The sequence below is a fragment of the Saccostrea cucullata genome, unplaced genomic scaffold (assembly GCF_032062105.1).
Source record: "Saccostrea cucullata isolate Sc308-1 unplaced genomic scaffold, CSIRO_AGI_Scuc_v1 ctg3639, whole genome shotgun sequence".
NCBI classification, from domain to species: domain Eukaryota; kingdom Metazoa; phylum Mollusca; class Bivalvia; order Ostreida; family Ostreidae; genus Saccostrea; species Saccostrea cuccullata.
The window spans coordinates 35,337-53,838 of record NW_026933086.1 but is presented as its reverse complement, the minus strand read 5'-3'; the positions used below and the strand labels follow the sequence as shown (position 1 = coordinate 53,838).

The 18,502-nt window shown below is 33.1% G+C and overlaps 1 protein-coding gene across 1 annotated transcript; it reads left to right on the top strand.

The window, feature by feature from the left end:
* Positions 1-63: 63 nt before the first annotated feature.
* LOC134237241 (protein broad-minded-like) lies at positions 64-18,196 on the top strand (the record flags this gene model as incomplete). Its single annotated transcript, XM_062719346.1, has 28 exons — positions 64-158; positions 406-550; positions 884-940; positions 1,189-1,294; positions 1,515-1,649; positions 1,888-1,974; positions 3,014-3,153; positions 3,801-3,833; positions 5,137-5,264; positions 5,728-5,929; positions 6,068-6,168; positions 6,647-6,785; positions 6,933-7,020; positions 7,813-7,931; positions 8,140-8,259; positions 8,415-8,503; positions 9,123-9,230; positions 10,503-10,614; positions 10,728-10,827; positions 11,286-11,330; positions 12,750-12,872; positions 13,089-13,166; positions 14,612-14,681; positions 14,948-15,063; positions 15,375-15,529; positions 16,120-16,260; positions 16,538-16,726; positions 17,680-18,196. Coding segments are annotated over 28 exons (3,135 nt in total), but the record flags the coding sequence as incomplete, so codon positions are not given.
* Between the last annotated feature and the right edge of the window lie 306 nt (positions 18,197-18,502).

The window sequence follows — 18,502 nt, the reverse complement described above, 5'->3', positions numbered from 1 at the left end:
AACTGAGAGTACACGCATGATATAAGCTACAATGTTACCAAACACAGTTGTCTTGATTAAAAGAGTCGTCAAACAGTGTTTTATTTTTATTTTCAGTTTCGCTTGTTGAATGAATTCCAACAGGAAACAACAAATTACTGGATACGCTATCCAGACAGGTTAGTATTCAGTGTAAATCATGTCACATATTTTTCTGCAAAAGAAAAATTTCTGGGTAAATAAACATCAACAATAATAAGTTTATGTGTTTGTTTAGAATTTTGGTCATAATTATAATTTTGATATATCAAAAGGAAGCCAAGTTTACATGTGTGTTAAGAGTTTCGGTTATTATAATTTTCAGATACATCTAGAGAAAATCAAGTTTGCATGTTTGTTTAAAATTGATGCCTTTATAATTTTCAGATACATAGAGGAAATTCTGGAGAGTACTCTGAACCTGTTTTCCATTCATCAGATGGGCGGCCCAGTAGGAACATCGGCACAGTTATCTCCCATTCACTTCATTGCACTCATTGACCCCAAGGCACAATGGTTCATCAAGTGGATGGTCAGTTTTGCTATGCTGTAGATATTTTGTAAATGTTATGAGAAAAGATTCTTTTTAGAATTAGCTATATGACTCATTTATTTCTGTTAAATAGTAAGCACTTTTAAATATAGTAGTTTCTTATTTGCTGAAAAGAACAATATGCATACATGTGATAATTTCTAGACCCAAATACCGGTACTGTACAGCAGTCTTCAAAATACTGGAATATGTTACATGCTATCAGCAAATAACAAACTTGTTTGAAGTACAGGATGTGTTCAAGAGAAACTTGTTCAAATGCTTTGCAATAGAATTTTAGAGTTTTTCATTTTCTATTTTTGTTTTATTTAGCATGGCAATTACAGTCGTCATAGATTGTTGAAGTTATTAGAAAAGTATAGACCAATTGTGAGTAACATTATTCCATTTCTATAAGTCAGAAAACCTCAGCATAAAGAATTTTGTACAATATTATGTATAGAAAAAGTAATTTAGTAATTTTCATTTCAAATTATGCTTTGTAATACAATTTCAATTTTAAAGTTTATTAATTCCTTATTGCTGAATTATTGTCACTTTTATGATCATAAAATGGTTACACAATCATCACAATAAATTCTTTTTTTGAGTGTGTGTGAAAATGATGCATTTTGTAGGTTGTTAATGCTGTGCGTCATTGTCTGGATTTTTCGGCCAATCGTAAACTTCCCTTTGACCTGATGAGTGATTTTTCAGACACATACTCAAAGATTACTGTTGGAGGTGTTTATCTCATCTCATTTTTAGTGAATTTTTAATATTGGAATCAAAAAAGCTGTCTTCTTAAATGGATTCACTCTGACATTAACAAATAAAATTAGTTTTAAATTACAATACATTGTATCAGTAACTTTTTATTTCACTTTTAATGCATATGAACATTAAGGTTAATATGATCCTAGACTTTGTTTTTGAAATTATAGTGTATTTTATTTATTTGTAGGTGGCAGAAGAAACTATTATGCAGGAGCAGAGTTGGAATATGCTTATTTCATTCATTCCGTTCATTTACTTGGTCGATTGCTATGTTTTACAAATGGTCGCAAGTTTTTCCCCATCAAGCTAAAAGATTCAGAAGGCATGTATGATATATATATTAAACCATATACCAGTATTTGATGTATGGAGAAAAATCTTAGACATCAAGTTTGGCCTCAAACTTTTAATTTTTGTTTTCAGTTACCATTACATACTACATGTAAAGCTTTTGAAAATACTTTAACATGATTTAATTTTAAAATGATTTTGATGATGATTATTAATGGAATGTTATTGGTTATACTGGTTTCTTTTAAACATGTACTTACTATCTACAGACCCTATAACCATTAAGAAGTTGCTGGTCTCTTTAGTTTTGGTTGTGGTGGATCCAAGTTCTTTTACAATGCCTAGAGCTCATAGTTGTGAGTGAAATAAACTTTAAATTTTATTTTGCTGTATTTCAAGAATTGCTATTCTTATCATTTCATATCAGTAATCTGAAAGACAGTGATTAAATTGCCTACATGTATAATTACAGCTTATCATACAACAAATATGGAAAACATTGTAACATAAGTATTATACTGTAAAACGAGAAAATTTGGTGCATACATGTACATATTTTACCGCAAACGCTAGTGGGAATGCATTGGCGCAAATAAATTTTAGCACTTGCACTTTTCATTAAAATATATAAATATGGATATTGTTTTTTTTATCCACGTCCTTATTTGACTTTTTGATTATTCAAGCATGGGAACACAATAACACTATAAACGTATATAAGTAATCATTCGTCAACTGTACCATGGTGTTGCAATCACATGGTCGTGGTACAACGTCAATTTTATTTTATTATTTTTTAATATAAGAAAATGTGGAGTATTTACACATTTTATTCATAAGAAAACATCTCAAGAAAGTTACTTGGATAAACAGTAAACATAATCAGGTATTAATGTCTGCAAACTCAATCGCCATGCTTGATTGCATTCTTTACCTTGAGGTGATAGATGATTGACATGCCGAGAAGCCAAACTTTGAAGGTGCTAATGATAAGTATTGGGTAACAACTAGCAATAGTTTAATTAAATTATAATTTGGCAGAACTTTCTTGATCGATCCTACAGTGCTAGTGTGTTTATAAAAATCCAGTAACCTTTCGACATTACGTAATCACACATTCCGGTTTATATGTACTTATACAATATATATGTGAATGCTTTGAACACACACAAAAATAATTTTTTATAGAAATCCGTTAGCGCTTGATAAATTTTAGCATTCAGGGGCTCTTGAGCCAAAGGCGCTAAAATTAGTAGTGCGCCATATATTCTCGTTTTACAGTATGACGCATTGTATGAAATATGTCTTACAGATACAAGTTGGTCAGAGATTGGCTCTCTGAGATGTGCATTTCAGGGCTTAGTTATACATTATTGTTCTTTCAATTTTACGTAGTGTCTTATGAACCTGCTACACTGGTGACAGAGATTCTAAAGATCCTGTGTAGCCATGAGCAGACTGCTGAGATATGTCTGTATAAGGACGAGATCACCACGGCTCTTCTGTCTCCCGTATCTCAGTTCCTCGATGCTCAGGTAACTATGTTTTTTTCCATATCAAGGATTAGTTTGATTCAATAGCAAGAAATCATGCTTGAGTCTTTTTTCTTTGTAGCCATTGTTTCAAAATTTCTTCTTGACCTCTCTCATAACTTACATTAGAATCACATGTTTTAATCATATGTTCATTACAGGTTTAGAACATACATGTATATTGAATCTTCAATATGTATATTGCCTATGTTCAGTTTAAGTTATGATTACATTTTCTTTACCATAATCATACATGTTTGTTAAAAATGTGTTGAATTACCAATGTGTGCATACTTATTGCATCCTTAAAACTTCTGAGCATGAAGCTTAAATCCTAGAATTAAGAATACTTAATTTACTCAATTTACTGTGAAAAAGGGTAATATTTAATACCATTTTCTTCCATTTATGATGTTAACCATTTATTGTTTTCACTTCGAGGTTTTAGGTTTATTTTTACAAGGAGGTTAAAATAGCCTCCAAAGGATAAGACCTAAAGATTTGTTCATAATCAACATTCAAAGGTACCTATACAAGGAGGCATCATAGACATCATATACATGTGTTAAAATGAAGAGACATCAGTATGGTTTCTTGTTCACTCATTGAAACATTTTAATCATTACAAATTGTTCTCATTCTTCATCCAGTGTAACAAAACAGAATCTGAAGGAGAGGAAGTTGTAAGTTGATTTGCATGTTTCCATGGTATTCATTATACAGTGCATGTACTATCTTTTACAGCTGGTTGGTTTATGGTTGCCTTGTAAAATAACAGTGGTGTTATCAGTAGTTAGTCTGGAACAAGCTAACTTTATATTTAGACCGTTATAGGGAGCTACGTTTAATAAGCTTTACTTTTATATCAGAGAAACTCTTGTTTTGGCTGGATTTATGTTTACAAAACAAATTGATGTATAATATAGAATGGTTGATACTAAAGTTATAATACATGTACATGTTTACATGTATATAGTTGCAATGTATTCATACAGTAGAAAAAGATATATCAAAATATGTGTAGAGGTAATTTGTCAAATTTTCGAATATTTTCATATTCTATAGCTTGTGCGACCAGAAAGTGATTATTCTTTCTTTGAGGTGAGATTGAATCCAGAAAGTCTAGGAAAAAAGAATGAACTCCTGAGAACTCCTGAACCTTTTGCCTTTGAATTTATATTCCCAAGAAACTGACATGTTTTCAGCTATAATTTTGATAGTTATTATCCTAAAATTTAAAAATCTGAACAGTTTTCTAATGCTGTGTTTTGTTTATGTATTCCTTTGAATATCATTTTAAAGAGAACATTTCAGCTTCCCTAGATAACTCCCATCTCCCCCAAAATATTTTATCCAAGCCAAGATTGTCATTCAGTTCCAAAAATTCCCACCATATTTTAAAAAAACACTAATTTCCTCCAACATTACTTTCACAAACTAGGGGCCAAACCTTTCCCGTTTTTTTTTTTTAGGAATGTTTTTTCCCACTGTATTGAAATAAAAATAAACTAGCTTTAATAATTATATTTGCTAAACAAATAAGGGCATCATCCACTTGTTTAAATATGTGTATAACAAATTTAAATGTAAATATATTTTACATGTAGGTATTGAATATGTATTTAAAATTTGTTGTGTTCTTAATTTTTATGTATATTGCTTCACTTCTACAAGTCATTAAAATTGCATGATGTTAATTGCATCTTATAAAATTCACATATTTCATTCCAACCTGATTCATTTATCATTCGTTGTGTAAACTAATACCTGGCTTTCATTCATTTAATATCAATCAAATTCTTTTTGCTGCATTGCATCAATTGAATCATTTCAATAATCGTGAAGAAATCATTTTCTTACCATTTTTCTTTAGCGAATTTCATTTTCTTATCATTTTTCTTTAGCTTTTTTTTTTTTCTAATCAGTTCTATATTTATGATTAACTTGAAATGTACAAAAGTAAGACGATTTTGTTTCAATCGATAGGAGCACAATTCTCCAGGGGAGAGCACTCTGTTACAAATAGCAGACATCGTATCAATGATAGCGTCCAGTACAAAAGGCAGGAGACATTTGATGTACGGAGAACGCAAGGACATATTCACACGTACTAAGTAAGAATCATGAGATGTTGCTTGTCAAAAGATGATTAAATTTAAATAATTAATGTCGTACATGTATTGCCAGTAGTAACATTGTTGGAAAGATTATATCAGAATATATATGATGAAAGCATGTGACAAAATAAAAAAATGCAAGTAAATATTTATTGTACATGCAAATCTTAATTTTTACAGCTTGAGATGAAATATACGGTTACCACAATCTTCGTGTACTGGTTTATGGAAATTTTTGTTGCAAATTTTGTTTTTAGTGTGAGGTCTACCTTTGTTTTTAAGATAATTTTTCATGGATACTTATTTAGACAACAAAATTATGTTTAATTTCAGTATCTTTGCTGATGTTAAATATGTAATGTTTTTTTGCTTTATTTCAAGATGGTAAGTATTAATTACTACTCAAATGTAAATAGAAATATTCTTCAGGGTGATTTGAGGACACATTTCGTTTTTGTAGATCTTCAGCTGCACATATCATTGCTAAGTTCACAAAGAAAGCCCTGCTTGGAGAAATTCCTCGTGATGGAGGGACTGCTCCCTCCAAGAACGTGATAGGGGCATACCTTTACATCTGTCGACAGCTGTATAACACATGTGAGGGGCTTCTGGTTCTGTATCAGTATGACCTTCATAACGTCATCGTCCGTGTCTGGAAAGAGGTCAGGTTATGATCAAAGAATTAGTTGCATTTATAGAAATATCATACATGTACAATTTATACTATACTAAGTGTCATTTGAAAGAAGTAAAAGCATTCAAGGGGGATAACTTGTTCAAGAATTTTATTTTGTTTATAGGCTTTCAGAGAATCAGAGAGAACGGTGACCCCAACTCCTTCAGAAAACAGCTCCAGTGATTCAGACTCTGTTGTCACAGCCAGACATGGCAATCTGGACATGTAAGTATATATTCAATGAAAATTGAATCCTTCTCTGAGCCTTGTGACTCATTAAGCCAGTGTTCTGTGAGGAGATCCATTGACTCCTTCTGGATAGGACACCTGTCCTTCACCGGATAACCTTACAGCATAAGACAGTGTCCACTGCAGTTGAGTGGAAAGAGGCAATGCAGATATGCCTTGTTTAAGGTCACAACACACAAAATCAAGTGTCCTTGGCACGGCTTGAACCAGCAATCTATGTGTTAGGCTTGAACCAGCAATCCTTAGATGAGGCTTCAACCAGCAATCCTTGGGTTACTTGTTTATCCCTGTGACCACTGAGTCATATGTTCCACTATATCCACCATATGGTATATCTGACACTGTATAATAATCTGTGTCACTTTGCAGATTTTTCTTTTCACAAGTTTTACATACGAATCGTAAGCAAAAGCTTAGGACAATGAGATGATGTATTGTTTTGTTGTTTCTTTAGAACTGCCTGGGAAGATACCCTGAGAGACAACTTGCTGAATTTTGCCAGTTCTGCCAAAGGGCTTCTCTTGTTACAACAGACGGGGGCCATGAATGAGTGTATGTCTTATATGTACGCTAGATATGAGAAGAAACTTCAGGTGAGATCTTTTATTTCACTGATGTAATTTAATAATCGTTTCACAAAGACCTTATCGTAACCCTGCTTTTGCAAAGCAGGTACCAGTTGTTTTCCCAGTATTTGATCTGAGGTACTATTTTCTAAGATGAATGGTTATTTACTGTAGGTTAGTAAGTGTGAGAAGTTTGGTTACGGATACATGGTGACCCAGGTGGCTGCCACCGCCCCAGGAATGATAGCCCTACAGAAAACAGGTGGGATATTTAAAAAGTCAAATTACCTAAATTAATTCACAGGTACTTGTGGACAGAACCCCCCCCCCCCCCCCCTCCATTCAACCCAGGGGCTTATTGGACATTTTTTTCACAAATTATATTTATTACACTTATTCATCTTGTTTACAGTAGGAAAAAATCGTAAAACCCCCAAAATAATCGCTCCACAAAAAAATACCCCCCTGTACATTATAAGAGAGAAAGGTATGCCACTCCGGTTTGTTTATGTTGTACACCCACTGGTCTTTCTTGGTTTAAAAACATGTATTTATTTCATTTTCACCTAAAACGTCGGTCCACACTGTCTCTACATATATTTCTGTCTCAGTCTACGCTATCTGATTGACTCTGCATCTCTTAAGAATCCCACAATATCTGCTTAAACACCATTCCTGTCGGAACGTTGAAATTTCCTTAGGTAAATTCAATGGAAGTGCCTATCACCTATTATGATAACACCCGAGAGTGATTAGTGAAACATTCTCTGTGAACTTCCGTTGCATTCATTGTTAAATTACTAACAATTTAATGGACAAGGGGAAAAATTTATGATTGTCTTTCATCCAAAAAGGATTGAAAATTCAGAAGATTAGATTGTCTCCCAAATTACCTAAAAGTTTAAATAAATTTTAATACTTTTGCAAAGGTTTCATTTTCAACAGACAGTTATGGAAGTTCCTCATATTTTCTCATTACTATCTCATTATATTATCTCATCTTATTCAGATTGAACTACTATCATTTACGGGTACATGGCTTTTGCTATTTTAGGTTACATCAAGTCACTGATATCAGAGATGTGGTCAGTTCTGGAGTGTGGGGCCTCTGACACTCCTCTGTTTACCCCCAAAATCTGGTCAGTGGACACCATAGACAGATCCTCCCACAAGGTCAGTTTATTGGGAGTTTTACATATAACTTGTACATAGGGCCAAAAACAGTAATTAACATCACCTAAAACCAATTCTTTTTGACATACTTTGAAGTAATGTGAAAGTCTTCAGAATTTGTTGATTCAATGCGACTATCATGTTGAAATGACTTTAAACACTATTTAAAGGGACAAAGTATTTCACAAATAACATTGGTTTTTTTCAGCATTTGATCAGACTGCTGAATGTTTTGTCAGCATTCCCTGCTGTGTATGAAGTTCTGGCCCACAAACCTCTTCCCTCCAAACCAGAGTATGGATTTAGGGAAATTCCTACAACCATAGTAGTAAGATACCCAGACTTGTAGACTTTACATTAGTGTTTCTTGTTACAGTGAATTTTTTGGAATAAAAACAAGGCAAGTTCAGCCTGATGTAATATACATGTACATACTGACATGTAAACCCTAAACAAAGGCAATTTTATGCATTGTATTTGTAGGACTTTGTGGATCGTCTTATTATGGTAGATTCTGAGGCAAAAATCCATTCCTTGTTCAATTTTGAACAGAGTCACACTTTTGGATTGAGGTAAATTTGTTTTTCTCAAGTCCAAGGGCAGTTTAATTACCTGGAATTGAGACATTTTCTTTCAATATCAGAACTTGTTCCATGACACATTTATCGATTTGCAGACACTGTATGCATGCCTATTCATTAATGGATGATAAAAATTATATTTATACAGTGATTTTAGGGGTGTAAAGATTTAGGGAATAACTATCTTTTAATTTGGTATTCGCGACTGTTAATGCTGATTTAACGGTCGCAAACTAAGTTTTATTGGCGATGTGTAAGCAGAGCCAGTAAAAGGATATTTGCAACTGTTAAATCAGCATTAACGGTCGCAAATACCAAATTAGAAGATAGTTATTCCCATTCTAATGCAATCTGTGCATTTTATTTGTTGTTTAATTCTTATTTTGTCGAGTTTCGTTGTATGAAATACGTCACGGAGCATTGTGTTTTTGCGTCACTCTATTATGATGTCACAATGAAAAGCTTTCACTCTCATTAATGCTCATTTTACTGCTTCAAACACGGCGATTTAGCCAATCAAAACATGTTTTACAAATCAATTGCATTAGAATTTGTTTCTTAATGTGTGAACCATGGATGGCATGGTTAACTTTTTTTTCTGTACTTACAGAGTACTGAGTGTGATGATATGCTGTCTTGATACCTTCCTGTTGCTGCAGTCCCAGTACAACTTCCAGGAAGTCTTACTTTCTGCACAGGAAGACAACCATTATCCCAAGTATGTATAAACAGGTTTATAAGTCGTGTTATCATTGAATACAAAGATAAGTTGAAGATGTACATGAGTAAAGAACACACAATTGTATGAATCAAAACGATGAGGCACAATAATAATATATGAAAATAAAAGAAGTAGTGCAAGTACAGGAAACAAAGAAAATGCATTTGCACATGAAACAAAGCAGTAGTACTTGTACAATTTTAAGCAAAGGAACAGCACATGTTCATGCAGATAAAGCAGAGGAGAAGCATCTGTACATGTACATGGTATATAACGTAAAGGAGTAAAAAATGCACACAAAGCAAAGCTGTAGCTCATGTACATATAGTAAGCAGCAGCAGATCAAGTTTAAAAAAAAAAGAAAACAGTACATGTACATAAGACAAGTTTGCGATGTAAAGAAGAAGCAAATGCATATAAAGAAAAGCAGTAGCACATGAACATTAATCAAAACAGTGGTTCATATACACAAAGCTACAGAACTTGCAGGGTTCGACACTAACGGTAGCCTGCTGGCCCGCGACAACTGAAAACTGAGGTCGGGCTACTGAACAAGTCATTAAGCTTGCCCTGCAGGGCCAATGAAAATTAAGATAATGCATACACTCACTTAATGCAATTTTAAAGATTCATTTATTAAATTAAAAAAATCTGAAATTTGCTAGCGAGGTTTAGGGAATTAATTTACTTTTTAAATCATGTCATTGTTAGATGAATTGAACTGTATATTTTTCATGGGCACCCAATCTTGTTTTGGCGTAGTAAAAATCTTTATCACCTTTGTCTTACAAAATTTATGATGTAGAAACGGAGAATACGGTCTTTATTTTAAAAAGTTTACATAGAGAGGCCCCCATATTCCCACCACCAGGAAAGGAACACTTCCTCCCACACCAATAGCTACATCCTCAAAATTCAGCCAGCAGCCTTTAGCTACTGGACAACTAATTCATGAACAGGGTTAGTAGAAATTTAAAATTGCCAGCCCTGTGGGATACTATAGTTTGAAAGTTAGTGTCAAACCCTGACTTGGCACATGTTCATAAAGCAAAGGAATTGCTTTAAAGTACCTAATACACCTAGGCAGTAGTTGCAGAATTTTCCTGTGCAAATATGAAGCTACACATGATTAAATGCCTCTATTTCTTTGGATAGCCATCAATTACATCCAATATCAATAATATCTCATTTGAGCTTATCTTACAGGTACAGTACATTGTATATACATTGTGCATTTATACATGAAAAAAAGCTTATTCTGTTTTATAGAGAAAATATAATTCTGGACCTACTGTCTGTGGAGAGGAATCACATTTTGGTGAGATCTTACCTGATAGGGGGACCCTCTGAGAGAATCCTGCCGCCCAGAACCATTGACGAGGTCAGAGTTTTAAAAGCTCACTCTTACAGAGTTGTACTGGTACTTACTCTCCAGTGTAGCAAGTTAAATTAATAAGATCTTGATAATGAATCTTATATTTTTTTGCTTTTCAGAATAAGAAGAGTGGTGTGTTTTCATTCCCACTGTTTTCATCCTATCCAGTTCCAAGAGAATATGTCCCCAGTATTGGGGGAAGATCTACAGTCAAACAAGGTATGTTTTATATAAAGAGCACAGTGTATGGGTTCAAATAATCATATTAGCATGCTTTTGTTGTATATTTTGTTTAATTGTGTTGTTCAAGTATAAAATGAAGAGGTGTATATCTTGTATTTTATTGTATGCATGGGTGTTACTGTTTTATTTACATGCTTAAACAATATAGAAGTTTATGTATACATGCATTTAATGCTTAAAATATATATTTTTATTAACTCTTTTTCATACAATATAAATATGTTCTATAATCATTTATGAATAATTATAACATACATGGAAAGAAAGAATAGTTGCTTTGCTTTATATGTTTAATGGTCTCCTGATTTAAAATGATTTTACTGAACCTAGAAGTATTATGGAATACTGATATCCATTCAGTGTTTGAGGGTCATGAGAAAGTGAAAGGGAAGCAAAATTGAAATACATGTATTTTGATATTTGACAATATACAGAGTCTGATGTGAAGAGAAAAGTTCTGGGTTTATTTACAAGTTCAGGTCAGCCAATAGATTTCTCATTTCTGTGTGAACTAATGCCCTCTAGTGGTGAGCCCTATGGTCAGGGGGAGATCACTCTGTTCGTACTGATTTCCAAAGGTTGCAAATTTCTGTTCAGTAATGGTGATGGTGATTATTTAAGAAAGATTATCTATATTTTGTATTGGTAGAGATTTTAAAAATATGTAACTCTTTAACACACATGACCAGTATGTAGAACTAACCTGTTGTCCCTTTGAAGTATAATTACATGTACATTTATTCATGAATGTAGTACTAATACAGCCACTGGCATAACATAGTTGTTTAAAACACACTTATAAAAATTCATATGGGTTTAGGCAAAATCCAGGTTATACATACTAATTTAGGTCATCAAAAGAAGTGCAGCATGCTGTTTCATCATCATCATCATATCCTCATCACTGTATCTTCATCATCATCATAGATTTTTGTTGTTAACACTATAATAAAGCTCAATGAAGAAATGCAGTCCATGTGGATATTTTATTTGTTGTACATTGTAATGTTTGACTTTGTAGCTTTTGTTTTGACATCAGAACAAGAAGAAGGTTTGTATGTGGGCACCTGTTTGCATGTGAACATGCACCCTGTATGACATATATATGCATGACTTACATACAGTGCCTACAATTATTGTATATATCATGAATAAGTTTGAAGACAGGCATAAAATTTCTATATTTTTTTGAAATCTGCTAAACATATCGCATCTTTTCAATATTTCACGGAATTTGAAGGGGAAAAAAAAACAATTGAAGATGATGAGTTCAAAGGTGTTTTTGATCTATGCTGAACTTGAATGCCTATACTTTTCAGTTAATTAAAGCTATATCCATATACCTTTATACAATGTATACAAATTGAAACAACTAGCTGTCATGCCTGCCTGCTCTTGAATAATTAATTAGCTTCATTTTTCACCGTGGAAGTGCAGTGATGGGTAAACTGTAATTTTGGTTTTCTGTTTGTATGACCACTTAATTTGGTCACGGGCACAGAAAGTAATTTCACAAAAAGATTTGGCCTCATCATTTATATAAGAAATGTTTTTTAACACATATAACTTTAAAAAAAAAAAGTAATGGCAAGTTCTTCATTTATTAAGAAAGCCACATCAAAGATATACATGTATTCTATATCATCAAATTTTTTTTCAGCAAATCAATGGGTATATGTTTAACTAAAATATCGGTAAATATTTGTAAGGTTGCAAAGATAATAAACTTGGTAAATAATCAAACTGGAATTGGAATGAATCATGTAATTCAGTATTTTCTTATTGGTTTGTAAAATTTATTTTTCTTTAATTTCTAGTCCTTGAAGTATTTAATATTGAATACAGTGTATGTTATAATAATTGTAATTTCTAATAATTATAAGATGTTCAATTGACAGACAATGACCTGGCTAAATTCCTGTCTGCAAAGAAACCAGAAAAAGGCCAAGCCTGGTTAGACAAATGTAAAACGCTCTTCTCTAAAATGCTGATATCCAAACCAGACATGCTGAAAGGAAATTGTGAGTACATATTAATAAACATTTTAGTTTATACAATAAACTGCACTTGTAAGATCTATTATTTACTGTGTGTATATAGATTAAATGTAGATTAGACAAAGGTTTTGAATTGATTTATTTATGTAATTAAAAATCTTCTGATTGATCTTTTAATCTTAATTTTTGAGTGAAATTGTTGTTCTTTATTTCCTGATCTATGAATTTTTCTTTACACAGTGTTACAGCAGTTACTAGAGGTGGGAGTTCCAATTATGTCCAAGATTCAGGATGTCTTTCCATTACTGGAATATACAGGTAGGAATCATATGGTTGATATCCCCCACCCCCACCCCACCCCCCAAAACCCATGTGTGTAAAATATATGTTGTGTTAAGGAAATATTTTCTTTTTAAACATATTGAACTTTTGTGTTTCTTTAGTTTTTCCCTGTTTTAAACAGAGTAAAATCAATTTCAGGAATTTGTGTAAATGTCTGACAAGTAGATTCTAGAAATTTTACTTGTACATTTTTGATTCAGTATCTTTGCTCCATTACCCATTGTTACCTGAATTACTTCTTGAATTTGTACTTATAATGTTGTAACATGTAACATGTCTGTTTTCTTTTAATTTTGCCATGCCACATTAAGTTTGCAGTAATCCCTTTGTTTATAGAGCCGTGGTGTTATGGGCGCCGTTCACGCCCCAGCAGTGGCAACAGTGGTAGGCTAACTCAAGGTTGCCACAGATTTGCCACATTTTATTATCACAGACTGAGGCCAACAGGCCAACACTGTTATTGATAATTTAAGATTTGCACAACCTTGTGATAACAAAAACTGTTGCAACTTTTTGTTTCTTTATAATTCATCTTTTCAGGTTTAAGTTTTTGTAACATCAAACTTTAACTTTTAAATCAACACCATTTTTGATAACTTTATTCTGTTCCAATATTAAAAGTCAATATTTTTGTTGAGTATTTTTATTTCAGAGATAAATATTTACATTCAGTGTTATTTTCTTTATCAAATCCATTAGAAATCCACGACGTTCAAATCTCTATAACACATGCGAAACCTTGTCACCGCGCGTTAGAATACACAGTAGGAACTATATGCATTTTCAATACTCTAGAAACACCAAAATGTACATTGTTTTGACACAATTAAGTAAAAAAAAATTTACCCTGTTAAATTATTGTAAAAATACAACAAATGTGCGTTTAAAATTAATTCGTCACTTTTTTCCTCGCAATGTTCCGTTTGCGTTATTTAACTTTGCAACGTCACAAACATCACAAACGGCTCTTTCATCTATAAAGCGCACTAACTTTGAAGGGCACTAAATTCACATTAAAAATTGCCAAAATAAACAATTATGAAAAGGAAAAATTAGAGAATGTAAATATAAGCATTGAATTCATATTTTGTGATGTCTTCGGTCCTGAAACACACCTGGCCGTGCCTACAAATTATCATACCATGCTAACGCGCGGTATTCAATTTGTTGGCACGGCCAGATGGTTATAGGACAGAAGACATCCCAAAATATTAATTCAATGCTTAAGTATTAAAATGATTAAGAATTCTTGATATATAACAGTTGTGATAGAAATCTTTTTCCTTAATAAAGTATAATGCTTTTCAATGTACACATTCTGATGTATCCATGTAAATTTGACACTTCAAACCCTAATCCCAGATATAAGAATAATTGTAGTGTTACAAGGCTAAATTTACTACTTTTCTTTCATTCTAAAGGTACAGACAGTGCTTTAAAAGGTCTAAAACTATCACCACTTCAGAAGAATGGCATCAAAATGGCTATAAGGTAAAGTGTTTGGTGTACGTTACAAAAGATAAAAAAATTTGATTGATAGATGCTGAAAGTCAAGATCTAGTAAATGAAAATACCGATTGCTTAGAAAAATTAAGTAACAGATATATTTACTTATGGTTGCAAATCATATTTTTTACTTCAAGAAAATATATATATTCTTCACACTTCACAAGCCTTACTGTTAAAGACAAAAATACAGTGCTTGCAAATCCAAATATTCATATCAACATTTATCCAATCTTGACATTGACTTTTAGGTATGGCCTTCACCTGAAGGTGATACACAATGATGTAACAGATCGGTTAGCTCAGCTTCTGAGGCAGTGTTCCTACTACCTCAAACAACAGCAGAAAGGGGTCGATTCCTCTATAGGTAAGGTCATTCCAAACTGTTGTTGTCCTTTGTATGTTTTTAAAGAAATGTGGAATCATGTGACTGTCTTTAAGCATACAAACATGTATATTGTATATGAAATATAAATAATATTGCATGCTTCAGTATACTTAGCTACACTTATACTTGTAGGTGATGAACAACTGATTTCATTATTTTGTTTTTAAAAACTCATTTGCCAATCCTTTCTTGAAAAGCTCAATCAGACTGTTTATTGGTTAATATACATGTATATTCAGTGATATATATCTTAGTTGAGCTTGATGTAATAATATGTTCTCCATGCTCAGAGTACCTCCACTCGGTCTATGGAGGCTTTGACTGGTTCGCTGCCACAATCTTTCTGATGTTTGGGGGTAACCTGGAGAAGTCCTGGAACTTCCTCCATAAGTTCTCTACCTTAGGCTGCTCTGGCTATCTCTGGATCCCCAGGCTTCACTGCTCTGTAAGTCTGCTGCAAGCTCATTGGTAGTCTAATTTATAAATTCACGGTCTGACCATGAATTTTTAACTTTGAAGTCTTCAGAAGATTTATTAGTACACCTTATTATCTCAAACCCAATAGGAAAGTGAAAATACTGTATGGTATCTAATGATTTGAGAAAATCAGGTGTAAAACTTTTAAATAAATATAAGTGTTATAGACTTCCAAATAATTTCAACATATACATAGTATTCTCTTTATCAGTGTTCAAGATACCAAAGTTCAACTGTTTATTGCTTATGAGTTCATGACCCAGGGTAAAATTCAGAAAGAATGTGATTTTCAAAAGAAAATCCAGATGTAGTAGTTTCTGCACACCATTAGAATGTGCCATGAATCTGATCCAGTGTTACATTTTCAAAAGGTTAAGACTTTCTTGAAAATAATAATGAAGTGTGAAGGAAATGTCATTATCATTCAAGTCTACTGACAGAAGTAGAAAAGTTTTCCTATTTAAATATGCTAAATTGATCTCTCTGTATATGCCTCTGTTCTGAATATAGAATTATGCTTATGAACCAGTTGCTTCATTACTTTTTGTGAATTTTCAGGTTCACTTGCCCTCTGACCTGATGTGTAGTGGAATTTCCCCACTGTTTTCCAGCACAGGTCACAACATTGAACTAATTCTCCAGATAGAACTTCCTCTTGTAGCCTCCGCATTTAAAATGTCAGGATTTACTCCAGCACAGGTACTGTACTTAGGGTGGTAGAAAGTTGAGACAAGACCTTCTGTTGGGTACCACCAAATTTGACTTCTTGACCTTGATCTTGGAGTTTGACCCACTTTTACAACAACAAATAAATACACAATTTAAACCTTGGATTGTACATGAGTCTTAGATAGATATTATTTTTACACATTTAGTTAACAATCCCAACAATACCCCCCCCCCCCCCCCCCCCCCCCCCATTCAGACAGATGTATGTTTTTATCTTCAACATCATTTTACTGATATTTTTTGTCAGATCTGTTTTCATTGGCTGAAGCAGTGTTTTTGGAACTACCTGGACTGGAATGAGATTTGTCAGTATGTCTGTCTGTGTGTCGTGATGGGGATCGACTACCAGGTGTATCTGTGCTGTGCCATCCTCAAACACCTACAGAAAAACATCATGGAACACATGCAAACACAAGAGCTCATCATTTATCTCAAGGTACTTATTTCCTTATTTACAAAAAAATAATTTAGCCAAGAGAGGTTGTGTTTTGTCCATTATAATGAGATTGACATTTAATTTTCTCTAAAAACTGTACTTTTTTTTATCATTATTATTTTTTATGCCCCCATAATTGAAGATTTGGGGGTATACAGCAAAACTCGGTTATAACGAAGTCGCTGGGACCTATGATATTGCTTCGCTATATCCGAAATTCGTTATAACCGTATAAGAAATTCATTAAATTTATATAGCTGGGGATCCCAGATGACTTCGCTGTATCCGTGAATTCGCAATATCTGTGTTCGTACTAAATGAGTTTTACTGTATAGTTTTTGCCCTGTCAGTCCATCTGTCTGTCTGTTTATATGTTTGTTTGCAAAATCTATTACCTTGCCCACAACTTCTGACTGGGTAGGACTATGGCTTTCATATTTCACAGGTTTATTCCTTGTGACAAGACCCTTTCTTTGAGTGCACCAAATTTGACCTCTTGACCTTGGAGTTTGACCCACTTTTACAAAAAAAATACAAAACTTAAATCTTGGCCATAACTTTTGAACAGTTTGTGCCAGGGTTTTCATACTTTACATGTATTCATTGTGACAAGACTTTTCATTTGGTATAAATATTTTTGACTATGACATTATACATGTAGTTTGACCCACTTCATAAAAAAAACTTTAACCTTGGCCATATCTTTTGAACACTTAGAACAAGGGCTTTCATATTTCACAAGTGTATTCCTTGCGAAAAGACCTGCCTCTTGATTTTGAATTTTGACCTTTTGATCTTGACCTTGGAGTTTGACTTGCATTTGAGAAAATACAACCTTTGCCATAAGCTGCGGGTGCATCATTGTTTCATTTGTAAATGTAGTATTACCGTCAATGTAAAATTTTGCCATGATAGAGCTGAATTGCTTAGTTTTATATTCTTTTTTTTTTCAGGAGAATGCCATCACAGGATTCCACGCATCAAATTACATGACCTATATGATTGGATTGGAGAAAAAATACAGAGACACAATATTCAGGGACATGCTAAATATTACCAGACCATGACAAGACAATGCCAAATAAAAAAGACTTGTTGGCTTTAGTTGACAACTGAGACCTGAAAATGTGCTGTTTTCAGAAAGTGTTGATGAACTAGTACAATAAATTTTTGTAGAAACATCATCAAGTTGGCATATTGTTTATATCTCTGAGAACGTCTGCTTTAAAATTTGTTAATGATTTATATTTATTTATTACAATTTCCAAGTTAATTCCAATCAGAATTCCATTTTGTTCTCATTTCATGTCAGGTTCATATTTTTTTAAGGTTATTATGCTAATGATTCATCTGGGGAGCATTTTGGTATACATGTATGTTCCACCATATAACATTGTTTGTGATATTGATTGTGTTGTGATTGCCTATTTTATTTAGAAATCTGCAGCTTATTTTTACTTTTCACTCATTTCCGTCCATGTTTTTTATAAAAAAAATTTTCTTAATAAAGATATTTTGATTACTGCTTGGTTTTTATGTAAGCAAAATTATATCACGTTCAGCAAGAAGGAATTTATGCCTCAAAACCAGTTTGTGGGTAAAAAGTTTTTGTTAGACGACAGTCACTCTAGTGTTCTGTGTTCTCTGTTTTGAGCTGTACTTGTCAGACACCAGAAAAAAACTTGCGCGATTGTAAGCAATTTTTCAGAATGCTACTCCTCATACAGTTTGGTCTGATTTCTATATAACTTGGCACACGAACAGATTACACTAAGA